At 51.4% G+C, this 27,026-nt stretch overlaps 10 protein-coding genes across 10 annotated transcripts; 4 read left to right on the forward strand and 6 right to left on the reverse strand.

Annotated features, from left to right (window-relative positions):
* Positions 1 to 902: 902 nt before the first annotated feature.
* Positions 903 to 3,121, forward strand: A1O5_11824 (uncharacterized protein; the record flags this gene model as incomplete). The annotated part of the gene is made up of 2 exons (XM_007752394.1): positions 903 to 1,680; positions 1,749 to 3,121. 2 exons carry the CDS (start codon positions 903 to 905, stop codon positions 3,119 to 3,121), a joined length of 2,151 nt encoding a protein of 716 aa, XP_007750584.1.
* A 2,116-nt stretch (positions 3,122 to 5,237) lies between these two features.
* On the forward strand, positions 5,238 to 8,714 carry A1O5_11825 (uncharacterized protein; the record flags this gene model as incomplete). Its single annotated transcript, XM_007752395.1, has 1 exon — positions 5,238 to 8,714. The coding sequence occupies one exon, from the start codon at positions 5,238 to 5,240 to the stop codon at positions 8,712 to 8,714; it is 3,477 nt and encodes a 1,158-aa protein (XP_007750585.1).
* Positions 8,715 to 9,592: 878 nt separating this feature from the next.
* A1O5_11826 (uncharacterized protein) lies at positions 9,593 to 10,462 on the reverse strand (the record flags this gene model as incomplete). Its single annotated transcript, XM_007752396.1, has 1 exon — positions 9,593 to 10,462. One exon carries the CDS (start codon positions 10,460 to 10,462, stop codon positions 9,593 to 9,595), a length of 870 nt encoding a protein of 289 aa, XP_007750586.1.
* Positions 10,463 to 11,178: 716 nt separating this feature from the next.
* Positions 11,179 to 12,638, reverse strand: A1O5_11827 (uncharacterized protein; the record flags this gene model as incomplete). The annotated part of the gene is made up of 5 exons (XM_007752397.1): positions 11,179 to 11,222; positions 11,275 to 11,739; positions 11,807 to 12,128; positions 12,191 to 12,367; positions 12,420 to 12,638. The coding sequence occupies 5 exons, from the start codon at positions 12,636 to 12,638 to the stop codon at positions 11,179 to 11,181; spliced, it is 1,227 nt and encodes a 408-aa protein (XP_007750587.1).
* Positions 12,639 to 13,490: 852 nt separating this feature from the next.
* On the reverse strand, positions 13,491 to 14,063 carry A1O5_11828 (uncharacterized protein; the record flags this gene model as incomplete). Its single annotated transcript, XM_007752398.1, has 1 exon — positions 13,491 to 14,063. The coding sequence occupies one exon, from the start codon at positions 14,061 to 14,063 to the stop codon at positions 13,491 to 13,493; it is 573 nt and encodes a 190-aa protein (XP_007750588.1).
* Positions 14,064 to 15,190: 1,127 nt separating this feature from the next.
* On the forward strand, positions 15,191 to 16,930 carry A1O5_11829 (uncharacterized protein; the record flags this gene model as incomplete). Its single annotated transcript, XM_007752399.1, has 3 exons — positions 15,191 to 16,195; positions 16,254 to 16,589; positions 16,637 to 16,930. The coding sequence occupies 3 exons, from the start codon at positions 15,191 to 15,193 to the stop codon at positions 16,928 to 16,930; spliced, it is 1,635 nt and encodes a 544-aa protein (XP_007750589.1).
* A 33-nt stretch (positions 16,931 to 16,963) lies between these two features.
* On the reverse strand, positions 16,964 to 17,953 carry A1O5_11830 (tRNA (guanine-N7-)-methyltransferase; the record flags this gene model as incomplete). Its single annotated transcript, XM_007752400.1, has 3 exons — positions 16,964 to 17,499; positions 17,554 to 17,732; positions 17,784 to 17,953. 3 exons carry the CDS (start codon positions 17,951 to 17,953, stop codon positions 16,964 to 16,966), a joined length of 885 nt encoding a protein of 294 aa, XP_007750590.1.
* A 427-nt stretch (positions 17,954 to 18,380) lies between these two features.
* Positions 18,381 to 21,455, reverse strand: A1O5_11831 (uncharacterized protein; the record flags this gene model as incomplete). Its single annotated transcript, XM_007752401.1, has 2 exons — positions 18,381 to 21,205; positions 21,260 to 21,455. 2 exons carry the CDS (start codon positions 21,453 to 21,455, stop codon positions 18,381 to 18,383), a joined length of 3,021 nt encoding a protein of 1,006 aa, XP_007750591.1.
* Positions 21,456 to 22,051: 596 nt separating this feature from the next.
* A1O5_11832 (uncharacterized protein) lies at positions 22,052 to 22,798 on the forward strand (the record flags this gene model as incomplete). Its single annotated transcript, XM_007752402.1, has 1 exon — positions 22,052 to 22,798. One exon carries the CDS (start codon positions 22,052 to 22,054, stop codon positions 22,796 to 22,798), a length of 747 nt encoding a protein of 248 aa, XP_007750592.1.
* Positions 22,799 to 24,179: 1,381 nt separating this feature from the next.
* A1O5_11833 (uncharacterized protein) lies at positions 24,180 to 25,787 on the reverse strand (the record flags this gene model as incomplete). The annotated part of the gene is made up of 1 exon (XM_007752403.1): positions 24,180 to 25,787. The coding sequence occupies one exon, from the start codon at positions 25,785 to 25,787 to the stop codon at positions 24,180 to 24,182; it is 1,608 nt and encodes a 535-aa protein (XP_007750593.1).
* Positions 25,788 to 27,026: the final 1,239 nt, after the last annotated feature.

Here is a 27,026-nt window from a genome sequence, read left to right on the forward strand (position 1 = left end):
CCCTGGATCGCCCTTGCTCTCTTGCCTCTGTTGTCTCTCGTTTCTCACCAGCTGTCAGTATCAGTTGCAAAAAAAAGTGGGAAAGATGTGCTTAGGCCTCTTTGCCTCAGACTTTTTCCTCTCCTTGCATACAGCTTTAAGTCGGGCCTTTGGAGCACCTTTCCAACCTCTTTGCAGGACTGTTTGCCTTCGTCTTCTTCACCTCTGCAGGACGTCGGATTTGCTTCCACGAAAAGGTGCGGCGCACTCCGCTTACTTGGGCCGAAGCAAGCAATCAGCAGTCAAATCCTTTTTTCGTTGCCGGTCCCGGCTCCACGTGCGCTTCTCGCGTCTGCCGCTTACCTGCCCTTCGACAAACTCCCAGCAAGCAAACAATGGTCACAGTTTACAGAGGACAATTTAAGAGCCTACTGCTCTTTTTTTGAGCCCCGTTCCCTTTGACTCGACAAACACCTCTACCACTTCTTCTAGGGTTCTTGGCCCTTCCCAAACACCCACGACTGCAATTAAGCGCGTGATTCCCCTGGTTCAGAATCGTGAGCCTCCTGGGCGCTTACCTGTCCTCAGGTTGTGACAGATCCTAAGCGCCCATACCCGTACAGGCCTCTGTTTCTCGCCGCGCGTGTCGCCGTCTCGCTCTGCCAGAAATATCAGACCTCCCTCTGGCGAATCCGCGCTTCCAAAGAGCCATTCTCCCTATCCCGCCAGAAGGGGTAGTCAGTGCAAGCGCCCACTTCCGTTGGACACTCATATCCCCGCTTGCAGCCCTTGCCGTCATTGTATTCAGGAGTTGGATGGAAAAGGAGATCAGAATCTTTCAGGAAGATTTATAGCCCGCGGCCACGCTGGGAGCCACCAACTCGCCTGACTGAAAGATCAACTTCAGCATTTGGCCTGCGACCATGCCTCCACCATCGAGTCGGAACGCATCAGAGAATGACGTGACTTCAAGCCCAGATGCCAGTTCGCGGGGGTTTGTCGCGGTCAATAACGCCTCCAGCAACGGTCCGTCGTCAACCCCCCCTAGCATGCATGTCCCTATTGACCATGCCCCAGAAAGCGGTGCCTCTAGCAGACACTCATCTCCGCCAGATCACGCTCCTAGGGAAGGTGAGATGGCAGCTCAAGCTCAGGGTGGCAAGTATCCGCCCCCACAGGGGCAGGAACGTGCTGGTCATAAACGGAAACGATCTGGGCTAGAGGAAGACGAACATTATAGTGATCGTCATTCATATGAATATAGTCCGCGTGGCGGCCCCGAACCACAACACATGGCCAACCGAGCACTGAGCGTCCTTGTGAGCGCCGATCACAATGCCACAGCAGCGTACTATCAAAATGGCGCCAGCCAAAACGGCCATACGTGGCATGCCGAGAAGCCTGTACAGCCAGCTAGTTCCCTCAATGGCCTTCGACCCAGTAGCTCCGAAACGCAACATGGAGAAATATTGCAGCAAGAAGCAAACACATCAGAGGCACAGCCACCGCCGCCTTGGGGCCCGGATTATCAGCCCAGGCTTAACGGCCAACTCATTCACGACCAGTATGGCCATCCCGAGTCTGCAACGGGCGCTCCGACGGTCGCGCCTAAACGCAAACGCAATTTTAGCAATAGAACAAAGACCGGTTGCATGACTTGCCGCCAACGGAAGAAGAAGTGCGACGAAGCCCAGCCATGGTGTGAGTCTCATCAGCAACTGAAAGTGGAATGTAATTTTCTGTGCATGCTAATACTCTATCTTTCCCAGGTAACAACTGTGTTCGGGGGGGGTTCAACTGCAAAGGCTACAGTGTGAACAGGCGTGCGGCCCCGACCAAGCCCACGCCGATTAGAGGCCCAGTTCCGCTACAGTCCAGGGACCGTCCGGGTGACGTGTCTGAAGCCTCGACTTATCAAGGATCTCGCATGGAAACTCCTATCAAACGTCAGGATAGCGTTCAACCGCGACCAATTCCCGTTGGCAGTAGTGAAGGACAACATCCACCGCCGTATGAGCTGAGTCCACAACGCAATGAGCCACAAACCCGACCACTTCGGCCCAACCAGCATCCCGCGTGGCAGCCGCCACAAAGCAATAGTTCTTATACCTCAGAGCATCTCCCTCCACTTTCAGATCTGAATCGATCAGAACCACATCCAGGTACAAATTCCCAAAATATGTCACGGTCACCAGCCCAAGGTCAAGCCTACCCTCCGCCCCCGCCGCCTCCTCCGCCCCCTCAGCCTCCAAATCAAGCTCCCCTAGGACCCCATCCTCAACACCACTTTGCTCCTCAACATGCGGCGGGCCCTAATGTCGCCCACCAACCAGCAGCAGCTCCCCCGCCACAGCAATTACAGTGGCATCAGCCACAACAGCCCCAGCAGCAGCAGCCGTATGGGCATGCATATGGCCCTCCTCCGCCTGGGCACCCACCAGGACCGACAGCCAATCCAGCGCCCCCAACTCATGGCAGGAACACATCTTCAAGCTCGAATTTCATGGTCGCAGACAATAAAGACATCAACAAATCCAGGATGTTAAGGCGAGGTCTCTACATCCACACGGATCCCACGTTGATCTATGACCGTCAACGGTGCGCGCGGGCTCTCGCGCGATATCAGGCAGCTCGCCAGCTAGACAGTGGCCTGGGGGAGGAAGAAATTCGCAAACTGTTGATGAAAGTGCTTGATCCTTTGCAAGACACGACGGGCAATTCGTCTTCGCAGGCAGTTTCTCAAGCCCATCTTGGTATCGGGGTGATGGTCGAGGTGCCCTTTACTTGCACATATGGGTACAATCTCCAGATTTTTGACGATGTCTATGTGGACAGAGGGTGCACATTTGATGATGCTGCGAAGATTGAGATTGGGCCTCGCTCAATAATCGGCGCTGGCGTCACCATCTTGACAAGCGACCAAAACAAGGATCTCGTCAATCGCAAGGGCACCAAAGCTGAATGGATAGCAAAGGAAGTGATCATTGCTGCGGGAGTGATTATCGGCGCCAATGCTATTATCTATCCAGGCGTCAGGATCGGAGAAAACGCCACGGTAGAACCGGGTGTGTTGGTTCGCGAGTCATTAAAAGCGAATCAGATACTCCGGGCTGCGCCGGCTCTACTCATTGATCCACACTAGACAATAGATTGGTGGGCTAACAAATGGCGCGAAGGCAGTGGACTTCGCCTTTTGACCTAGCGGTTTGATGGGCTTTATTCGGGCTTTTATTTGGTACAACGACACATGAATCCAGGACTTTCCTTGAAGCATCAGAATCGAGACGTTGTATCCAACCTAACTTGCAGGCTTAGATCTTGGTTTCAAATCCTGCGGTCGAGTTTACCGGCAGTATTTAGCAATTGTTGTATTTGCAGGGCAAGATTCCAAATATATACCTACGCAAATACTAGGCAAATGAGCAATGTTAAGCTGTCTGCTGGACGGCGTGAGAAGGTCACCAAGCCTCGAGAAAAGTTTTCCATGGTCAACTCGTGCGGAGGTTGAATTGAGTGCTGGATAAAAACTCTACCAGTGTCGAGTCGCTTCAGGAGGCCCGTCACCAGCAAGATTTAGCTTTAATAAACGAAGAAAGCGCGGCATGTGTAAACTTTAGGTATGAGGAATGGCGCATAAGTCTTCAATAATTCGGACATTTAATATCGCTATCAGTACACGTCAGTCTTCGGTCCCAGCAGTCTGGTTAAAGGTTCCGCACCTGCCTAGAGGTTACCCCTCGGTGGACCGGTTATTTAATCTCATTGTGCTCACTTTGGGTGTGCGGGGCATCCGCCGAGGGATCAGCATTGCCTTCCAGGAGGCATACCGTGTAATATTACAACATACCAAGTACTGATGACTCAGTATGCACAAGCAGGGTGAAGGCTCATCTTGGCGCAGCCCCAATCTGGAAATTGTTTTCTAACTCGCACACATGTCATTAGTCGATGTAGTTCTTCAATTCCGATTGACTTTGCACATGCGCGTCCCAGATCAGTGTGATAAAGAAATGGACAGTGATTTGCATCACCCTGGGATGTCATGGATCAACAGTCTTTGCATAACCCAGCATCTCAACCTCCGCTTGTTCAGGGGCTGGTTTGCGGCTTCAAAGGTGGAAGCTAATAAAGCCTGCGCTTTTAGATTCCTCAGTCGCACAGAGTACCTAGAGGCCCTGAGAGAACCGAGTATTTCATCCCAAACGTCACGACCGCTTGCAACTCCCTGTTTCTCATAATAATCAGTCAGAGAAGACAAGGATGAGTAGCTTGGGCCACAGACCCGCCAACTTGACGAATGTCTCCCCTGGCTAACACCGACCCAGTCAAATGATCTGCTCGATTGGCGTTCTTCGTCGCTGGGCGTGTAGAGAAAGGGGGCCCACGTCACTCACGTTAGCCTGAGATTGGGTATGGAAGCGCACAGGCAAGATTGCATCCGGCTAAAGATCTGGATATGCCATCGACGACTTTGATGATATGCCTGAAAGACACGCATCATATCTACGCTGCGCCTATGTACCTATAGGCCTTGTATAGCATCGGTTCCAGAAAAATCATACGAATTCGTAACAGTTGGCCAAAGTTGCCCCAGGTCCAAGCCTCCCAGAGGCCTAGAACTCGCTCGGTCCCGGTGATGCAAAGGGCACTACAACAAGTTTGGCAAGTCTTTTGGGGTGGCTTGGTGGCTTGCAGGCCGGCTGGTCTTGACGCCTTTGTCGGCACGTTGGGTGGGCGGGTGTCTGGGCACAAGAGCAGTACCCAGGACGGAGTACGGAGCATCTACTACAGTAGTCCACTCTCGGTGCCCTTGCTCTACTGTACTAGTGTTTTCCTTCAACCACGACCTTTTCACCTTCTGTCAGTCTTTACTGTGTCCACCATTTTGTACATTTTATTCTTTAGTCAATTTTGTGTCGTCGTTGTTCATTATCGTCGCCAGTGTACAGCAATCCTGATCTCTACCTCACTCGGCCGTCCAGTTTCTGTGAGGCCAAGCTCCTACCTCCTCCTGGCCCTTGCAGACGGGTCGAACCCCCCTCGCCTCGTCTCGGCGCCTTGCTCTCGTGCCTCCCTTTCTTTCTCCTTGGACACATATTCTGAAGCGGCTGTCTCTACATCTCCATCTTTCTGATCACAACATTGGGATCCTGGTTCGACATCCGCTGTTGATTGTCAGGGAAATGGTCTTTTGCGAGGCGCAAGAGCTTCGACACTGAACGATATGAACAACGACTCTTCACAGTTCCTGCAGCAAAATGCGCGAACCTCAACCTTCTGCTATCTACGTTGCACCACTACGAATCCGCAAGAATAGTGATGATGATGATGATGACGACGACGACGACCATGACAACCACGGGCCGTCCCCCAAAATGGAGGACTCGGGGCTGGGCACCACGAATCCACGACCAACGTCTATAGAATCACTCGACGGCATGGCCTCCACTCGCGCAAGATTCCACAATTACCTACGAGCCCTCTATCCCTTTCAGCCCTCCTCTCCTCACTCCTCCAGCACGGTCACGCTCCCTCTCAATGCCGGAGATATTATTTTGGTTCACTCGGTGCACGTCAATGGCTGGGCCGATGGCACACTATTGGAGACAGGAGCTCGTGGATGGCTGCCGACCAATTATTGCGAAGGTTACGACTATGCTGCCATGCGACCTCTGCTCAAGGCATTAACCGAATTCTGGGATCTCGTGCGCTGCGCAGGCGATTCAAACCTGAGTCTTTTCCGCAATCAAGACTACATGAGAGGCCTAGTTGCAGGAGTCCGCGCATTGCTGGAACGCTCCAGCTGTCTGACCCGGGATTGTTCCTTGGTCAAGAAGCACGATCCCATACGGAGGACTCGTAAAAACCTCCTCTCTGATCTCGCTCTTCTTGTCCGTGCGGCAAAAGAACTGCAGCAAGTAGTCGTGGGCCACGCGGCTAGCAAAGACACACTCGACATCCGTCTGGACGACATGCTGCTAAAGGCCTTCCGAATCGTTACCCGCGCGGTCTTGTTCTACGACGTCTGGACGGAGCAAGCTGATGCATCGCCGGGAGCTGCGACAAGGCCACCCGACTCTTCTTCAGAATCCGTCGCCATCACGCAATCTCAGCAGTCCAGCAAATCACAAGTTGCTGTCCGACGTCAAGGCTCAATATCTGTCAAAGCAAAACCTTCAGGCGCAACCGTCCTGTCGAAGCATAGCAGTCACAGTTCCACAGGTAACCCTACACACATGCGGCGACACTCGTCCCTCACACATCGCATGTCGTACAGTCGTGGCACGGGCCAGAAGAACTCCAACCTCATATCCGAATTCCTCAATCGCTCTTACGACGAATTTCTGACAGTACTGGCCTCGTTCCTGGGATCTCACATGCAATCTAGGTCATCGTCCGAGTTGTTACTCACCACTCAAAACGCCGTTCGGGCTTGTCGACAGCTGTTTGCTGTCGTCGAAACGGTCATTGATCGAGACTACAGCACTTCCCGGCCATTAGTTCAGGCCAAAGATTCCATGTACGACGCGATCACTGAACTGGTTCATGCTGCTCGCCAAGTTTTCAAGCCCATTCGCTCGATGGATGACGATCTGATTTATTCTCCTGACGAAGCGCACAGTCTAGTACAGGCTGCTACAGCCTGCGTCAGTGCTGCAGGTCGATGCGTGACAAGAACCAAAGCGACGCTAGAAGAGATAGGAGATTTTGAGATTGAGAACCTGAGTTACCTATTAGGACGTAACTCAGGTGGCTCTAGTACACCCGAGCCGACGAACTTCGAACCCTCGCCTCCGGAACGCCTTCAATCCTCTTCAGCATTGAGGTCACCCGCTGACAAGGGCTCAGACCAATTGGAGGAGCGCCCTCGCATCGTCATCAATCAGGGCCTGCTGACTCCTCCTCTTTCCCTCAACGCTGCCGAATCTCCTTCCACTGGCTCCGGTAGTGTTCCCCCTACACCGAAAGACGACGTGGTGTCGGAGATCATTCGCTCGTCGCCATTGCCATCTGCGTCTCTGACTCATCAGAAGATCTCTGCAAGCTCTCCAGTCTCCAATCAGTCCGCAGATATCAGACACCACCGCAAGTCAGGAGCCCGCGCAGTAGGAGGGAGTACGAGTAGTGACAGCAGCTTCGAACGCATTGAACGACGGTCGAATCCCAGCAACATATCCTCCGCGTCGACGCGAGTCACCTCGGTTCAGGAAGATCTTGGCCACTCGCTAAAGCCCCTTGGCTCGAGACCGTCACATGATGGTGGTGGCCGAGAGTCCCTTGACGATGACGAAGATGCTGAAGCTGAAATCCTTGTTCACACCTTTTCCCAAGAGCTTGTCTTTAATCGAGAAGGCATCATTGTTGGGGGTACGCTGAACGCCTTGGTGGAGCGACTGACCGCACCCGACTCAGCCCCTGATGTGTCTTTCGTCACCACAATCTACCTCACTTTCCGCTTATTCGCAACTCCAGTGAGCTTCGCTCGTGCCTTGATATATCGCTTCGAGTACGTGGGTGAAAATGTGAGCATCGCAAGCCCTGTCAGACTACGCGTTTATAATGTCTTCAAAGGCTGGATGGAATCTCACTGGCGTCATGACTGTGACGACACAGCACTTCCTGTCATTGTCGGCTTCGCAAGAGAGTCACTCATTGGTGTACTCCCAATGGCCGGCAAGAGAATTCTTGAACTGGCCGAGAAGGTAGCTACAAGCCATGCGCCTATCGTTCCTAGAGTGGTATCCGCCATCGGAAAGACGAGCACATCCACCGCGGCGTATATTGATCCGAACACCCCACTGCCAAATCCCGTCATTTCCAAGAGCCAGCTCAACGCATTGAGAGCTTGGAAAATGGGTGGACCATCCGTCTCCATCCTCGACTTCGACCCTTTTGAACTTGCTCGTCAAATCACGTTGAAGACTTCAAAGATCTTTTGCTCGATTCTTCCCGAAGAGCTCCTAGGCACGGAATGGACAAAGAGAAGCAGTTCCCTTGCCGTCAATGTCCGCTCTATGTCGACTCTGTCCACCGACATATCGAACCTCGTCTCCGATTCCGTTCTTCAACTCGAAGAGCCAAAGAAGCGAGCCGCCATCATCAAACAGTGGGTCAAGATTGCCAACAAATGCTTGGACTTGCGCAACTTTGACACGGTCATGGCAATCGTCTGCGCTTTGGACTCGACCAACATCAAGCGAATGAAGAAGACATGGGAATGCGTACCACAGAAGGCTAAGACCATATTTGACGAGATGTGTAAGATTGTCGACGTGGCTCGAAACTATGCTGTTTTGCGTCAACGTATTCAGTCCCAACTCCCGCCTTGCCTCCCTTTCATCGGCGTATATTTGACAGATCTTACCATGGTCGATTCAGCCAACCCTTCTACAAGGCCACTTTCGACAGAAGGCGGCGGGGCCCCGGTCATCAATCTAGACAAGCACATGAAGACGGCGAGGATCATCTCCGAATTGCAAAAGTTCCAAATCCCCTATCGCTTCGCCGAAGTCTCCGAGCTCCAGACATGGATGCAAGACCAACTCATCCGAGTCAGGTCTGCAGGAGATAAAAGTTTCCAACTTCACTACCGACGATCATTGATTTTAGAGCCCAGAGAACCTAGCAGGAGTCCAAATCCTGAATCAGCAACGGGAAAAGACAAGGAAAAATTCGACTTCTTTACGTGGGCACACCTGGGCCCAAAAGAGAAGTCAGTTTCAGTGTCGAGTTGATCAGAGACCTTCAGGTTGACGCAGAGCCCGGGCTTCAGAAGCGACGTTTTTATGATTTTCGTGCTTTCATTCTTCCCAGGATCGTTATGAGCTTATGATACCCCACGGACGTCTGTGTTTCTTGTTGATTTTGCTATGTCGCCTGCTAGCATGGGGTATAGGTTTTGCTTGCGAGGCGTTAGGTTGGGGATACGATATCAGTGCTTTGCTGCCTTTTGCTTGATTCTTGGCTTCTCGGGATTTTGGTTCAATGGTGGGAGGCTCAGTCCAAGCATCCATGCACTTGTTATAAGTGTAACTTATCACATGCGTCGTTCTTTACCGAGGACAGGGCCATATTGGGGCAGCTTGGAAGCAATATGTATGCATTATGGATGAAGCGGGGTTTTGTTTCCGCTAAACAACAATCGGTTCTTCTGCTGGTAGTGCGGCCATGGCTACCTGGGTAGGGAAACGAGCTCTGAGATCTAGTGGTACGGGACAGCTTTCCAAAAGGCAAGGCAGGCAGCGGCCATGATAGCATAAGTTTCTCGACAAACTCTACCGCATGATGTACATATACGCGCCAAACTGACGACAGGAATTGATCAAACACACAATGTCTCGCGAAGCTTGCTCTTCAAGGCTCATGACTTTCGTAATTTATAATGTTCTCTTTACTATGTTGGCTTGCATCAATGTGGGAGCATGGTCCTCATTACGATAAGCTGAACAGGAGATCTTGGTCACATCCGTAAGATGTTTCTAGATAATCGGCTCTATGCCTAATATGTAGAGACTTGTGTGTGAGGAGCAGTATCCAAACCAGCGCAGCAAGCTTTAGGAGGAAGCAACAAGGCCACCACTTCCTCGTACCGGCACCCCCCAAAGAATGCGGATCACCAGCGCTGTCCAAACCGGCTTCGCACCCAGGGTTGATAATAGCCTGAGTATTCTCTCGCCCTGGAGATGCCAAAGTGACCGGCAACATTGACGTAGCCGTCTTCGGTATGTTCGCCAGCCCTTTTGAGCGCTTCAGCGTCTGGGATATCCGTCTCCCAAGGTGTTCGACAGTAGACGCAACGCACGCCCTTCCCCGCTTGGCTCTTCGCCCACTGGTTAAAACATGACTTGTGTATGTTGTGTCCACATTGCGCTTTGCACCAGACCAGCTCGTTGTGCTCCTCATCAAGGTCCATGTAGCAGATTGGACATTCTCCATCGGTAGGCTTGCGGCTGCCCTTTGAGTCTTCGGAGAGATCGGTAGGGATTGGAGGCGCATGGGCAAAGATTTCTTCGAGCTCCGAGGTCAGGAGGGCAAGTTGGTACTGAAGATGCAAAGGCGCTTTGAGGACAGTGTGAAGAGCGTAGACTTTGTGTTTGCACTCATTGCCTCTGAGCGAGTCAGGACATGTGCAGGTCGGCGAACGGCTGATGGTGACAGTGTAGATGTTTCCTGTCGAACCCACAATGTCAATGTCTTCAGACGGGGCTCCCGCCATGATGTTCCTTTTGCGACCTAGCACAATCATGCGTTGAGTCTGGGCTCGCTTGAGCTTAACGAGGAAAGACGCTGGAGGTTTACTTCTGTATCTGCGCATTCGCTTCTCCTCAACTTCTTCTCTTGTCCTTTTCTTGGGCGTAGTGGTGGTGCTTCTCCTTTTGGTTCTGCATTTTGCCCCGTCCACTTTTTCTGGATAACTTTCATCTCTAGCAGTGCTTTGTGTTTTCTCCTTCTTGAGATCCTGTACGCTCGGTGATGCACTCATTCCGGCTGGTTGATGGAGCGGCAATTTTAATCGTGATGGAGATCTGAGTTTCATCGGGGCAGTTTTCACGACTCCTCCGCGGCTGGAAACACGAGACACCGTCGTGAGAGGCATTTTAGGCAATGAAATTTGGTGCCTTGAGAGGGAATCGAGTATCTAATAGTGGTCAGTAGGTTGCCTCTGTTCTGGGTGGCGGGGAAACGGTGGAAAGAACGGGGTAATTAAGCTCCTTCCTTTAAAGTGGCGGCTGGCAGAACTTTAACAGGCGCAGCAAGGTCCTTGGGTCCTTGTCTCGGACCTCTGACCAACCAAGCGTTTCTTCAGAGGTTGAAGAGAAATGAACTGACCCAAGAACTTAAGGATTCGACGCCCCTTATAATTCTCTACGCCTACATTGTTGGCGAGACGTCTCGCACATCTCAAGTTCCTCTGCAGTACATGCCGCCCTCATTGACCGTCTCACACCAAGTGAACTTTAAGCAGAGCATGCAAGGGAAAGGGCAAGCTGGTCACGATCTATTCCGGTCAGCTCAAAGCCACGCCCTCCTGCTGCCGAGATCCCTACATTCACTAAAGCGAAGTAGACTTTGATTGAGAACCAACTGCGCTTTACCAAGTTCCATGCGGCTCCAATACGGTTTCATAGTTGCGCGGTTTCGCTCGCGATGAATATGCTTAAGTGCGGCATGGTCGCCCTTCCGTTCATCCATTCCAATTTACACCAAGTTTTGAGAATGTCCACCGGGGTTTTGCGCAGAATCTATAGCTGTTAATCTTGTGCAACTCTTGGACCGTTCGGATAATATACTCACAGTCTGTGGTCACAAAGGCTCTGTCAACCTCGGTCAATGCCTCGCAACAGTATTGCAACGTCTCAGCAATGTCATGTGTGCGCCTCAATGGTGTCTTTCCATCTAACAAAATATCGAACTCTGTCCACACGCCATCCCCCGCATGGTACGCAATAACCGACTTGAATCCAGACACCAGGGCTCTGAACCGATAAGCGAGATATATCAATTTCTTTTGGTGCGTCTCGTCCACCGCGAGACCGCAAAGCCTGCTGACATTTTCGACGCAGGTACCCGCCCAGTCGTAAAGAATGTACAAGGAAAGCAGTGCCGCCCCCAAAGGATCCAGCCACCAAATGCCCGCCTGCTTTCCGATCAGCGGAAAGAGCAACGAGAGCGTATTGAAGTAGACATCTGTCTTGCAATCCTGCGCCAGCGCTTGCACTTGTGTGGTCTTGATCCTCATACATCCCAAGCCGATCAGACCTTTGATCCCGACGGTCCCAGCCATAGACGATTGCCAGTGGGGGCAACGAAGCAATGTCGTGGTTACCATTCGGAAGCAATCTCGCAATGGATTCTTGCAGGATTTGAAGGAAAGATATAACCATGATGATGGAAAACACAAGGATCCCGATGGGTTCCAGCCTCCGCCGACCGACTGGGAATTTCCTCGCAAGCGCTGACAACCTCCAAGAGACCAGCTTGTTGGTCGCCCACACGATCCCTGTGCACAGCAGATCCAGCGCCGAATCGACAAGAGAGGCAATCAACGACAAGGATGAGGACTTGAGCGCGGCTATTCCCTTGTCAACGAAGAGAATGATGTTGGCAATGACATTGATGTTGATGGCCCATCGCGCGTTTTGATCTGCCTTTTGCCTCATTTTTCGAACCTCCTCCGGCAGCAAGTAGTGAATGAAATGTGCTCTTCAACATGCTGCAGTCTGCCTTCTCTTTCTCGAATCCCGTCGTGATCAGCGTCGGTGTTCATGCTCTCCATAACCTCGTCGGCCATGGCTAGCACTATGGTGTCCACTTCGGCCCAATCGTTCAACGTAGCGTTTTGCTTCTCGAAGAATTTCCGGACCTTTTTGTTTTCAATTTGCTTCAACTGAGTGCCACGTGTCAGCTGGACACAGTCGTCCATTGGCGCGTGCTGTTACCGCTTTATCACTTTTCCTGGCCTTCTCGAATGCTCCTCTATCCACCCCTTCTCGCAGCTGCTCCTTCAAAACAGCCGTGGTTTGGCGATCCAAGGCATATTCGACGGCATCCTTGAAGCCAGGAAAGCGTCTGTTATGGTTCCCCGACTCCAGATCTGGCTGCCTCCAATGGTCATCTGCCTGATTCTTGGGTGGATGGAGAGTTCGTTTACCGACCATCGTATAGCTGCTCTGAGGCTCTGAGGGTCGACCTGACAGGGTTCAATTTTACGGATAAGTGTCAGAGTTGAAGTTTTTGCAGCAAGAGGGCGTAAGTATAGGGCGCTCGCGAAGGGGATATGGCCAGATGCCATTGTTGATATAAGGAGCAGATCTCATCAAGGCCGTGGCGCGGCCCCCTGCTTCGATGACGACATTGAACCAACCGTTTCCCTGTTTCATCCTCCAAAGCAGCGCAGAAGCAACAAGCTTTCCCGTCCAAGGAAGCTTGGTCGTCAAGCGAATCTCTAGTCAAGGCCTAGTTTGGGGCAGGATGGCTCGCGTAAGCGACACTGACCAACCTTTTTGTGGCCCCTGGGCCTCACATGCCCACCAGCCCTACGCTCGTCCTCACGGCAGCGTGCCTATCACCGATGAGTCCGAAGGTCCGACCAGATAGGCTTCCGCTCATTTTGGAGGCAGGATTCGGCCACATTCAAGTCTAAATAGCCCCTTCAAAACCTCCTTCCATGACATCAATGACAAGTGCAGAAAGTCAGCTTAGGCAGCTACATGGTCGTCCCACAGGAACATGATCATTGTGCATCGACAGGCCCGGTTTCGGTCTCCTAAGAGAAGAACAGCGCTTATAGTCGTACGGTGGAAAACCAAATAGGGTATGTTGGCTGTTGATTGTGGTATCGAAGTCCGCGAGATCGGGAGACATTGTAGAAGCAGTGTGCGAAGATAACATACGCCCGGGCTTGTTGGAATAGTTTGCGGGACAGAGACATGTACAGTGGCATCGTTCCTAAGGCTCCGTCAATTCCCAGACTTTCAAGAGCACAAATTCCCGTGGATTCAATTGAACAACTAACTCAGTCCCGGAGGTTTCTGGCCACGTATCTTACTGAGCAAGCGTTCTGTCCTGGTACTTAAGGCTACCACTCGCATTTGTATCTGAGCCAGATCAGGAGCCGTCCTATTCGTGGTTGAACTTGAAGCTTGGCTTCTCGTGGTCGCCGAATCCGGAAGACTTGTTGAAATGCTGGCATTTTCTATGGGCGAGATGGTTTCGTGGGTCTGCAATTCTATGATCCCATCGGATTCATTCTGTTTCTCGACGACCTCATTGTTACCAGCGGATACTCTTGCCTCAAACTCGGGGCTGGGATGCTTGCGGTTGCCATGAGCCCATGCCTTCACCAATTCGAGCTTGACGCCCGGTTGCTCCATAAAGTCGCCAATGACGCCTGTCGCCTTGCATTTCTCACAAATGTCAGGAAATACGTGTAGGTTGTCGTTGACGATGTCCTCGCAGACTTGATGGGTGCTTGTGATCAGCAAATTAGAAGTTAATAGTTTGTCCACCATGTGAGCGCACTGCACGATGGTCTTGATTTTGGCATGTCCGCAAAGGTGATATATAGTGCGTGATTCACACATCTTGCAGGGGCATCTGTGATAGAGAAAAGAATATTTTAGATTTGTACAGGAAAAGAGTGTCTCGATGGGAATCGTAGCTAGTGTCACTTGTCATTCTATAAGGTCTACCACCATCTTGTTCCCTGAGGAAACCAGAAAAGGCACATTCTGGACAATGAATACCAAGTTAGAGCTCCTTTGTCGGAAGGGCCCAATTTTAGTATCGCTCCATGCTTCATGATAAGCGCTGATTCTTTGTTCGGGTTCTTTATATTTGAGGGGTGTAATCAAATGATCATTAGAGTAGCGTATGCGAGACATGGCCGAGGATGGGCGTTGAGTGGCCGATGATAAGTGAGTGAACAATGTTCATTATTGGGCTCTGGCAGTCGGAGGCCGAGTTGCCTATCTGCGCCGCCGCGCCGCCCTTTGTTGTCGACCGAAGTTTTTTCGGGAAGACAGGCCTTCTTCTCGCTTTCCTAGCCAGCAGCCGCTGGGTATTTAACGTAAGAGTGCTTTGGGGCGGTCAAGGGGGCGATATGGTTAATGTTTTAGGCAGTGGCAAGGTTTAACGTGGTGACATCAGTGGCGTTGGGGCGAATCTGGGGTTGGACTTGGCAATTGGGATCTAGCTATTGGCACCAGCTAGGGCTTGGCCTCTACTGGTATTTACCTACTTCGTTGCATCTGCACTCTTACTAGGGGCCCTACTGGCCCCTAGGCTAGTGCTTAGTTGAGTCAAGCTTTTTTCTACTCAGCAATTACTTTTACTTCATGCCTACTACTCTCTACTGTATGTACATCAGTACTGCTCCTGGTTTGTGCGGGTCATTAAACCTCCACTCGTGCTTCGACTTTCTCTTTCCAGCCACGAAGTCGATCATGTCCGTTTCCTATCTTTTTAGCTTGCCTGCTCGGTCCGTAGTCGAAGCCCCTTGAACGTCTCCTGGAGCGCCGTGAACTTGCATGGATGATTTGATCTACTCCCGCTGACGTAGCCTGCTTATGAAGTCGATTGAAATCATGCACGCCCTTTTCGCCTTCTTCTCCTTTGATAAAAAAGCCCTCGCTCCTCCCCCTCCTGCTCACCTTGCAGCGCTTCTCAGCGCACTTTGGACCAACTTCAAAATCTCTGCACAAACATCAATATGGCCGAAACATGTCGACCATCAAGGACTCCACGACGGAGGACCAGTGTCCATGAGGATGCTGCCATACTGGCGGGAATGGGGGTGAAACAGGAATTACAGCGCAATTTCTCCTTTCTGTCCATGCTAGGACTGGCCTTTGCAATTCTCAACTCGTGGACCGCTCTGGGTGCGAGTTTGTCGTTGGCTTTGCCCAGTGGAGGTCCTGACTCGGTCATCTGGGGTCTTGTTGTCGCTGGTATCTGTAATCTGTGCCTGGCCGCGTCTCTTGCTGAATTCCTCTCGGCCTATCCAACCGCCGGAGGCCAGTATCATTGGGTCGCCGTCATCAGTTGGAAATGCTGGGTGCCACTTCTCTCTTGGATCACCGGCTGGGTCAACACCGCTGGTTGGGTCGCTTTGACAGCAACTGCCGGACTGTTGGGAAGTCAACTCGTCCTCGGCATCATTTCGCTCACATCGCCATCCTACCAGACCCACCGTTGGCACCAGTTCTTGATCTACATTGGATACAACGTTTTTGCCTTCATGGTAAATGCATTCATAACTCGGCTGCTTCCCCTCGTCAACAAGGCTGCGTTGATCTGGTCCATTACAGGATGGCTTGTGATTTCCATTACCGTCCTTGCCTGCTCTTCTCCGAATTACCAGGGCGGAGATTTCGTGTACCGCACATTCATCAATGAAACCGGCTGGCCGAACGGACTTGCTTGGCTGTTGGGTCTCTTGCAGGGCGGTCTGGGATTGACTGGGTTTGATGCAGTCGCTCATTGTATTGAAGAGGTGGGAAATCCTACGGTGCTGGGTCCTAGGATCATGATCGGCTGTGTCTTGATTGGCGTCATGACGGGCTTCATTTACCTCAGTGTTCTTTTGTTCGTCTCCAAGAACGTGCAAAACGTTATCAGTTCTTCTGCGGGTCCGATGTTGCAGATCTTCTATGATGCTACTTCGAACAAGGCCGGGTCTGTGTGTTTGTTGATGTTTCCCCTCGTCTGCTTGCTGGTGAGTGCTTCAATAACCGATCCTGCACGAGCAGCGATATGGCTAACGTTCGTCAAAGTTTGCTGCGGTAAGCATCATGACCACCAGCAGCCGAATGGTGTACGCCTTTGCCAGAGATGGGGGCTTGCCAGCCTCGCGCTTCTTCGCCAAAGTTCATGGACGACTCCAGGTCCCCTTGAATGCGCTTTGGCTGACTCTGATTCTGGTCATTATCTTCGGCTGCATATTCCTCGGGTCCAGCAGTGCCTTTAACGCTATTGTGTCGGCTTCGGTTGTGGCCTTGGGAATCACTTACGCCATTCCTCCCACGATCAATTGCCTTCGGGGCCGCAAAATGCTGCCAGCATCTCGTCCGTTTATACTGCCAAATTGGCTTGGGTGGACATGCAATTTGGTAAGCTTGTTCAGAAAACCAGAACTCCAGATTTTGACGAACAACAGATTGGAATTGCCTACGTGATCCTCACCACCGTTCTTTTCATGTTCCCGCCGGTATTGCCCGTGACCGGCAGCAATATGAACTACTGCGTTGCAGCATTCGCAATTGTCCTGATTGTCTCCACGATCCAGTGGTTTGTTGACGGCAGAAAGAACTATGCAGGGCCGCAAATTGATCTTGGCGCCTTGAAAGCTGGGGAAATCGTTGGTATGGCTCTGGATGAGAGTAACCAAGCTAGAGCGAGCGATGATACATTGTTCGGAGGTCAGGAAAAGAAGGTGGTGCCGGAAGACTGATTCGTAATGCAGCTCAAGCTCAGCCTGCCTTGATCAGTCAGGCCATTCAGGGTCCTCCTCTCTTTGGAACACAGCAATATACTTCTTTCCGCCATTTCTCGTGACTTTCTTGGACTCCTCTGTTTCCTCGCTCATGACCTCGACGAAAGGATCAGCATCCAGCTCCTCCTGCGCTACTCTCTTCCACAATTCCTTCGCGCCGCCCGCTGCTTCACCTTCAAAATGCTTGACCATCCACTGATGCAGCTCTTCGACGTCCGTGATGGTATAGACCAAGCCGCCAGGTTTTGTCACAAATGCGTATTCGGCGTTCAGCTGTGCAGAGACGATGCGGGCCTTGTGCTTTCGCTGCTTGAAATGCGGATCCGGAAAGCAGAGGAATATCTTGGACAGCTGAGCGCGGCGGAAGTAGTTGGGCAGAAATTTCATCGTATTCGTGCGGAGCGCCGAGATGTTCTGGTAAAGCATGGCTTTGCCCTCATTAGTGACGGACGCAGATTGGTTTTGGGCGCGGAGAGCAACTATTCGGTCGACGACATAGTCAGTGACTTGAGCTCGCAGCTCCATCCCTAGCCCTTAAATCAGCAAAATGAAAAAGGCAAAGGGAAGCCACTGGCGCAGACCAAGCATCAAAGTCTCCGGGAGCAACGGCGCCAAAGCCACCAGAAGACCACCAAACCCACAGCCAATATCTGCGATCTCAACTTCTCTGCTCACGCTGTGGCGTTGGCCATTCTCAGCTTCGCTGTTTGCGAAAGCCGGGTAATGGCATGTCCAGTCCATGTCGGCAGGACTGGCGGGGCTGTATGGAGACAAGTCAGATCTGCCATTTGAATGAGGCCATACAACATACTAGGTCAAAGCATGGTCCGAGAAAGGATTTGCATGGGCCCGCTGTCGATAGAACTTTTTCTTGGGCAACTCGATCTTGCCGCTACCACCGCAATCCCTCCTAGCTTTGAGGTGCTCTTGGGCCTTCTTGTAATCTTCTCGTTTCTGTCGTTTATTCGAAGGTCCCGTCATATTTCCGATTTGGAACTGAAGGAACTTCGATTCTGTCGACAGGGCGCAAAGTTCAAGATGGAGCGCTTCAGCCTACATTGTACGAGCACGCCGTATTTAGGTAGCTGACTGGGCTTGGCATGCCCCAGGGTCAACGGCTGGTGAGGCTTTAAAAAGCTTATTCGAGTAGTAATGTAACGTCCGGGCATCACTCTCGACTTACTTCCCACCGGAGTCTTTATTGCGATCCTGGCTGTCTGGCTCAGGTAGGCACGTGCGATGGATAGGATGAACCGAAAGGGTAACAAAATGAATCAGTATTCAGCAACCAGGCATGGTAATATTGTTTACGCAGTTGCTGAAGAGTTCATCTATGAGGGTACGAGCAGCTGCACCGTCAGCTTTGTTACTCTTGGGGACCATGGACAGAGATCTATCAGGCTTCGCGTCACGCAGACATCACCACGATTCGAACTCTTCTCTTGCCTTTCTCTCTTGCACCGCTCTTCTCCTCTGAGTTCACTCTAACTTTCAGCTGCTGAAACAGCTCAACCGCAACCCCCTCTTGTTCATGACCTTTCTCAAAGACTGTAAGCCGATATGACTCGGCATCAAACTTGCTCTCTAGCTTCAAGGCCTCACCAGCTTTTAAATGGAAATCCTCGAGCCGGACTAGTCCTTCAATGCCTAACTGCGGGACGAAAACCACGGTGCCGTTTTCGAACACGCGCATCACATACCCATCAACATCGATGGCGGCGTCCGGGGCTTTCCCAGACCGTGCTTTGAGCGCTTGCCCGACATAGTATTCGATGCTGGCACGACCCGCCAGTTGGGCATTTCGGTGTCGGAAATTGAGATTCTGACAGACTCGTTCCAACTTGCCCTTGTTTCGAAGATCATAGTCCACAACCTCGCTTCCCTGGCCATCATATCCAATCGCGTAGGCCAATTGACGATGGACGAGCAGATCTGCATACCGGCGAATGGGACTCGTAAAATGTGTATAGATCTCACTAGCGAGACCATAATGTCTATATTCTGGCTCTGCGTGCGAGCCGCTGCAGAAGTATTCGGCCGACGTCATACAGCGTGTTGCCATGATTCGGATCAAGGTGTTGAAGAATGGATGCTTTGGATCTACACAGAGATCCAATGAATCTGCTAGTGCCTTTGAGCTCGACACGTCGAGCTCCAAACCGCGCATTCTCTTCAACTGCTCACTGAGGTCTGAAAAGTTCGATGCCGGGGGTGTTGCATGTCGTCGCAACAAAGCAGTTTGAGGGAAGACCGACTGAATCTTCCTAGCAACCGTGACGTTGGCGAGAAGCATAAATTCCTCAACGAGTGAGTTGGTAGCCAAACTCGCCTTCGTCTTCACATCGGCTAGAGAATCAGAAGATTCACTATCTGCTTCAATTCTAACTTCTGGGCTCGACAGATTCAACGCTCCGGCGTCCATCCGCTTTTGACGAAGCTTTTGGGAGAGTGATAGCAAGGCCCGCATGCCTTGAGTGAGTTCATCCGTTGCACCTGTGTCGTCAATGCGCTTCTGGGCTTGTTCATATGAGAAGCCTTCCTTGGACAAAATCACAGACTTGGTGAAAGAAGATGACACAACTTCCGCGTCTGGAGTGATCTCCCATATGGTAGAGAATGCATATCTTTCAACATGGGGTTTGAGGGAGCAAAGGTCTGTTCCGAGCAACATAGGCAGCATGTCAATTCGCTTGTCAACCAGGTAGACAGTCGTGCCTCGAGCGGAGGCCTCTTCGTCCATGGCATTGCTAGGTTTGACAAAGTGAGACACATCTGCAATATGAACACCCACCTCAAAGTTTCCATTTGAGAGCTTTCTTGCGTGGAGGGCATCGTCAATGTCTTGACATCCGGGAGGATCGATCGAGCAAACAAATAGATGTCGGAGATCTTGCCGACCTTTCCAACCAGGGTCCGACGATGCAACCGGGATCTTCCAGAAGTGACCCTCCGAAGGTAAGCAGTCTAAAACCGCTTTTGGAAACGGTCGATACTGGACGTCATATTCGAGAAGTAACGCTTCAGTCTCGGCATCCTTAGTCTCTAGTTCCCCAAGCGAACGAATATAATGGCCAGCTGGATATCTGGTGTCTCGCTCCCACGAGTCGATTGTCGCAAGAATCCGCTTGCCTATCAACTCATCGATCTGACGTGTTCGAATCCGAATCTTTGGAATGCGCTTGTCCATTGGAACCAAAAAGACCGTGCTCTGTTTGTTTCCAGACGTGTTCCCAGACACGGCATCAATGGTTCCAACCAGCTGTCTCCAGTTCCTCTTGATAACTCCAACCACTTTGCAGGTAGGTTGAGCTTTTGTTTCTGCACTGGCAATATGTGCGCGGCGAACCTCCTCCTGGAGTGCTCTTTTTTCATTTTCCGTAACCACTGTCTCCTCTTGTTCCTCGTCTTCCGGATTGTCGTTCTTGTTGACTGTTTCCTCGTCGAGGATCTGAGCCGAGGGAGCTTTCCACTGGTCTTTGGGTAGAATCTCAACAACCACGACATCGCCAGATATGGATCGATTGCTGTTTTCCCTCCCAAGGACCAATAATGGCCTGTCAAAGGCGGGGACTTTGACCGTCCCCTCCAAGTAGTTGTATGGAGAAACATTAAAGACTCCCTGGTGCAGCGTTCCAGCTTTGATTCCGGTCATTATCCGGGACATGGAATAATATTCAGGGTAGTAGAGCTGCACTTGAGCTGCGCGGACTTCTTGAGCTTCAGCGCCTTGGCTTACCATGTCAAGTAATCTATCGGCATCGTCCAATCCGCCCACGTATTCCAGCAGTGATAGGGCGGTCACGTTCTCTTTTTTTGACCTTTTCCGATTCTCCTGATCATTGGTGAGAACCACGATTGTGGGAGGTTTCTTTGTCACTTTTTGTAGATGATTGGTATACCATTCCGCTGCTTTTCTCACTGATCTGTCGTTTCTGTCATTGATTGACTCGCCGCTTTTTCGTCGCACCGCAGTTTCGAATCGAAACTCGTTGAAGAACAGATAGAAACGCTTGTCTTCGCTCTGGGCTAATGCCATCAGTCTGTTGTAGAGAGGAAAACTCCTATTCTTCAACTCTTCCAGAACTGTCTGGAGTATGATGACATCGCAGAAGTGAGCTGGCTCTTCTAAGAGGTCCATTGCGCTAAGCAAGACATTGGTATCGGGGATTAGGTAGTGCCCATTGGGAAAGGTTTTGGTGTTGGTCGGTTTCTTTGACAGGACGAACTTAGGGACTGATGATATTATTAGAACATGAAGAAGTACCCGAAGCAAGCAGAGACACATACCAACCCCATTGGCATTGGGCGCGGCTGTGGAAGCACAAGACGTGCACAGTTGCGAGGAGCAGGGAATATCTTTCCTCAAATATTGTTCTCTCACCACTTTCTGGACCCGGCCGCTTTTGGTGGACCGAATGAAGACTTTACTGGAAATGTTGGCAACATTTGGGTCGGCGGCGAGACCTCGTTTGAGGCTTTTCATCTTCTCTGCGCCCGCGCCGGTAACGGTACAGGTCTACTGAGTGCGAAGCGAGGGTATGGTACTGGGACACTGAGGGCTGCTGGAAATTGTTCAACTTCCCCCACACATCACACAGTGGTGCAGAGATTGCGCTGCGAAAATAAACCCTCCACAGGACTCACAACTACGGTGGAGTATATGCGCCAACAGTGCTCTCTAAAGTCCCAAAGTCCAAAAGCAAAACCAAGGGGAGGGGATTGTCAATTCCATGCCGCCGGTTCCCCGCGCAGTGCACCTGTGCCGAGCACATCGGAGTTGATTCCAAATGGCACTTACGTTTGTCCGATAATATGGATCTCGTTCGCTGGATTGATTTCTTGGGACGTTCTGGGCCGTGGTGCATTCCCATCGTGAGACCTGTCTTCACGATGTGATACGATCCACTCGGTTGCCTTATTGGAGGCCACTTCAGCTGAAAATCCCACCTTGAAGGTGCTGATATTCTCCCTCACATCCTCTTTTCACTACCTTCTTGTTTCTCTATGTCCGGTCCCTATATTCAGACGGCTCTTTGCTCGCAACAGGGCATGAATCGATAGTGAGCAGAAATTAGCAACATGTCCGAGGAGCCACCGTACGTCGTCTCCCCTACAGCCGACTCATCTTCCACCGCCCGCCCTGCCACGTTCATTTTTCTCCATGGCTATGGAGATGATGCCGAAGGCCTCCCGCTGGGGCTGGCTCAACAGTTCCAGTTCAACAACAAAATGCAATATCTGAAATGGGTTCTGCCTAATGCACCGCACAATCACGAGGCCATGGCTCGAGCATGGTATGTCCCCAAGGCCTTGCCCAACGCCGTAAAGCCTCGAGTGCCGGGGCATGAAGGTGAGGAAGATGCTCCAGATGATGAGGTCGGGATCATGCAGAGCGTGGACATGTTGGATCAGCTTGTCGAACAGGAGATCAAGAATGGGACGCCCTCAGAGAGAATCGTCGTCGGTGGATTCAGTCAAGGTTGTGCGGTGAGCCTGGTTTGGGGTCTGACCGGGAGGCTCAAACATCAAGTTGCGGGAGTGCTCTGCCTGTCTGGGTACATGCCCCTCCAAACCCGGATACAACAGCTGAGAAATGAGAGGGGAATCAAGGACGACGACAAAGATCCCAAAAGATGGTTCTACGTTCATGGTACAATGGACATGTTGGTTCCCACAAGACTCTTTGTACAAGGCAAAGACGAACTGGCAAAATGGGTGGACAAGGAGAATATCGAGGAGCACCTGTACCAGGGCATGGGCCATTCTACGAATTCTGCCGAGTTGAGAGACATGCTGGCATTCTTCGAAAAGGTCATCCCCGAGTGAAAGCGTCCGTAATCACTCTCCAGGCTGTTTCAATTCGCAAAAAAAGGTCATGAAAATATCTGACGTAAGAATTCGATGTTGATTATTTAGCTGCGCAATGCGTAGCACAAAAGAGCGACCTTTCGAATCAGACAGAGCCAGTACATTCCAACCCAACAGAACGTATCTCGTCAGATCTCCTTTTGAAGTTCATTCTTCTTCAGCCCTGGCAAACGTGACACATGGTCACAATGAGCCGTTGTTTCATCGTGGGCAAGTCTGCGAGATTCAATCAATTTCGTTAGCGAGTGCCCTCCTTGTCAAGTAACTTCTGACGAACGCGCTTTTTTGCTGGAGCCGCAAGACTGATTGTGGTTGAAAATAGCTTCATGCAGGGAAAGAATCATGTTTGCTTGGGCCTGAGCAGCGCCGTTGCGCGAGTTTCGACCACTCCCACTTCCTCTAACTGCCTCAGGCGTAGCACAAGTGAAAAAAGAAAAAGACTGCGACGACCATTCACCCTCACTACTGCCACGGCCCGTGAAAAATATATAACAACAGCCTAGAAAAGAAAAAAAGGGACAGCAGAAGGAAAGACGTACCGCTCCACAAGATCCACAAGTCTTGCTCCCAGAAGAAATAGTCGCTCCACATTTAGGACAACCAGAATGTGACATGGTGCACCGGTCTGAGAGTGAGGGTGGGATTCGATTGAATATGTATTTAGGCCGACGAGGAGTAGAGGTGATGGGTCTCTGGGATGGGACAACGGCCAATGTACAAGTATGGAAGGTGCGGCCGAGAATATATTTGGAACGCTGCTGGTCTGAAGGCGAGTGAAGGGGACAGTGGCGATGTGAGATTGATGGAGGGGCGCTTGGTTGAGTGGCAGTTTTTATACATTTTGGCTGGTGCCCCTCGCCCTTCAAGTACCCACCCGTAGCGGGCACTTACAATTGGACCGCTCACTGTTAAAACGTACGAGGTGCGTCTGCTCGACTCTTTCTCCTCCATCATCAGGGCGTGTCATGTCACGAAGCAGAGCCATGTTTTTGCATGCGTCTTGGAATCAGACAAGCCTCAAGACGGCATCTAAGGCAGACGTGTCTAGTGAGACTAGACAGTCGCCTCTATCGAGTTGGGTACTTTCTCACTTCACTTCCCTCGACCTCTTCCTCAAACCCTTTACCGCAGACTTGATCAATTTACCTACCGGTGCGAATGTTGGACACTCTCTAGTGAGAATTGAAGAGACATGGATTTGTCTTGTTAACCTTGTAACTTCTATTGTTCTCTGTTGTTGTCAGATTTATCTAGGATGTCAAGCCAGCCAATGCCCCAATCTATATACAAGTCATATTAAGAACTGCCATTCTTCCCACGCTTTTTGTTAGGGCTGTGGTCACAATTTGACCGGATACTTCTTCCGAATCTTCTCTCCATATCGGAAGAAGATCCAGCTCATTGGCGCCATAGCAAGCGCAATAAATGCGAGCAGAGAATTGCCCCAACCCAGGCCTAGAGCCGCGTACATACCAGGCCCTGCCAATGGAAGGAAAGCACCCATCAAACTCCTCAAAACCGTGTTGGCAGCAATTGCCGAGGCCGCATGAATGTGATAGGCATCGACGAGATACGTTTGCACAGGCATGAACGTGGCAAGCAAGCCCAGTCCCACGAAGAGAGTGCCAATGATGGGCATGATCCAATGAATGGCTTTGTCCGCGGACCATCCGTACCAGAACAAGCCAATTGGAATGACTAAACTGCCAGGAATGAGCGGCGGCAGCCTGTATTCTGGCTTCATTTCTCCCTTGGCGGACATCTTCTTCACCACTTTGTCTGACAGCGCTCCAAAGATGACTAGGCCAGTCATGGAACCAATTCCGATCCCGAGAAAGCTCAAGCCCACTGTGCCTTGACTGAAATGGTATTGTCCTTCGAAGACTATGGTGAGCGTGGTGAACAGGAGGTAGAGGTAGCCGTAGATGACTGCCATGTAGACAGACAGCAGCAGTACGATCGGGGAGAAGATAAGCATTTTGGTGGGTCGAACGAGGGCGCGGATGAAGAAGTCGCGCGTGGGAATACCCTGGTCGAGCTTGGAGCGAAGGTTGGGATTGCCCGTTTCCTTTCGAAACCGTTTTGTCCGCCACTGAAGGAGAACTGGCTCGAAAGTCTCGCGCATGAAGATGACTGAGAAGCACAAGGCGACACCACCAGCAATCGTGATGACCCAAAAGATCCAGCGCCAGCCTGCGCCTTCTCCCAGATAGCCACCTGCCACCGGGCCGATGACCGGGCCCATCAGTGGTCCCAACGCAAACAAGGCCATGGCTCCACCTCTCTTCTCTTGGACGATGAGGTCTGCGATCGAACCGCCACCAATGGTGAGCGGGCAACTTCCAGCAATACCCGCCAGAAGACGGAAAACCAACAAGGAGCCCATCCCTGGAGCCAAAGCGCAAGCCATCGTCCAGATAACGAACATAAAGTTGCAAATGTGGTAAATAGGCAGTCTGCCCCATATTTCGCTACAAGGAGCGAGAAATAGAGGGCCGAGGGCATAACCCAGGATATAAATGGAGACAATGAAACTGGCAATCGTCTCGTTGGAAGAATGGAACTCTTTCATGATTAAGGGTGTGGCCGGCGCAACCATCGACGAAGCTAGAGGTGTCAGGAAGGTGACGGTGGAGATGATGGCCACGTTTGACCATTTCTTCCTGTTGGGCCAGTTGATGGCCTTCTCAGGGTCATTTGGCCCATCCCAATCGACGACATTTGGGTCGTGGTCGACGGTTGTGACGGGCGGCGTCTTCTCGTCCGCATCCTGACTGGTGTCGATAACCGGAATGCCATGTTCTACATCTGGATCGAGCGGTCTTTGGCTGCGTTCTTGCTCTTTCTCAAAGAGGGAAGTTGAATGACTGGAGGCGATTACCTCGTCGCATTCTAGGTCCTTGTCGTGAAAATCAACAGAATTTGGTGACTTGGACTCGGCCGCCATGCGATCTGGAACGCCATTTTGCCCTCGTCAGTATATGCACATAATGTATACATGTTGCAACGCGAGCGCCTGGGGTATTGGAAAGTGGTTTGTTATTCGCAAAACGTACCGTCTGTCGCTGGACGTTGCGTGGTATATGTACCTTGTGGGGCCCAGCCCCCGGGTCAGCAAGTAAGCTCGCGTAAATGAGCGTCCCGTGCCACGCGGGAGGATGGATCGTTACAAGAACGTATGTAAATGGAAGGATGAAGCTTAAAAGAACGATTCAATGGTGGTCGGTTGAAATAAATATACAGTGGGAAAGAAGGCGGATATCAAACAAAGGCAGGCAGATTGACTTGTTCACCAGAGACGGGTCTTCTGCGATCTCGGCGGACGTCCTCACCTACTTAGTTATTTATTTAGCGGTTCATAAACTCTCTTCTGATGGCCTGCCGGACCCTTTCAACGGGCTCGTCAAGCCATATCAAAGGCAACTGGCTGTTGCGCTGTTGATTTCTCTCCACCTTTCGGCAAAGAGGATATCCGTGTGGATTGGCCGGCCATAGTGCGATCGTTCGTCCTTAAGTCCGCCGCCCGCCATAAGCAGCAGTCTCAGTTGTATACAGTCCAGTTCGTGTGTGACGAAGGGTTATCGGGCTGTCAGGGTAGACATGCTCTTTGACAGCCCAGGGGATCTGCCGTTTTACTCGGAGGATGGGCGGGAGATGAAAAGTCTCGGCGGTATACTTACAGCACAAATCCCAAGCCAAATGCGGGAGGGTCCCTTGTGCAGCCGGCACAAAAACGTTATGCCGACTAGTTGTGTGCTCAAGCACCAATGCGGCAAATCACTCTGGAGACACCCTCCACTTCTCCAAATTGCTGGGACTAAATCAACAGTAGTGGAACGTCCACGGAGGGACCGTGTCGTCACTGATGGGAAGGGCTCTTCAAAGTGGAGTCGATCGCTGCAAAAGGACCTCAGTGGTCCGGTTCACATTGACAACAGGACAGTTTATTTATGATGATGACTAGACATCGCGGCGACATGGCTCTCTATCGATGCGCAGCAAGCTTTCGTCCGCAAGACTATATGCAGGGCCCACGGCCATGCTATGGGACACCTCAAACCACATCCTTCACGAAGTTGATTATATCGCTAACCCTGCACTGTTTTTCTGCCGGGGCTCTGTATGGTGTCAGTAATAAAACGCTGCATTGGTTAGGACGGAGAATGTGCACGAGCAAGAAAGCTCC

The sequence above is a fragment of the Cladophialophora psammophila genome (genome assembly GCF_000585535.1).
Source record: "Cladophialophora psammophila CBS 110553 chromosome Unknown aczJe-supercont1.29, whole genome shotgun sequence".
NCBI lineage: Eukaryota > Fungi > Ascomycota > Eurotiomycetes > Chaetothyriales > Herpotrichiellaceae > Cladophialophora > Cladophialophora psammophila.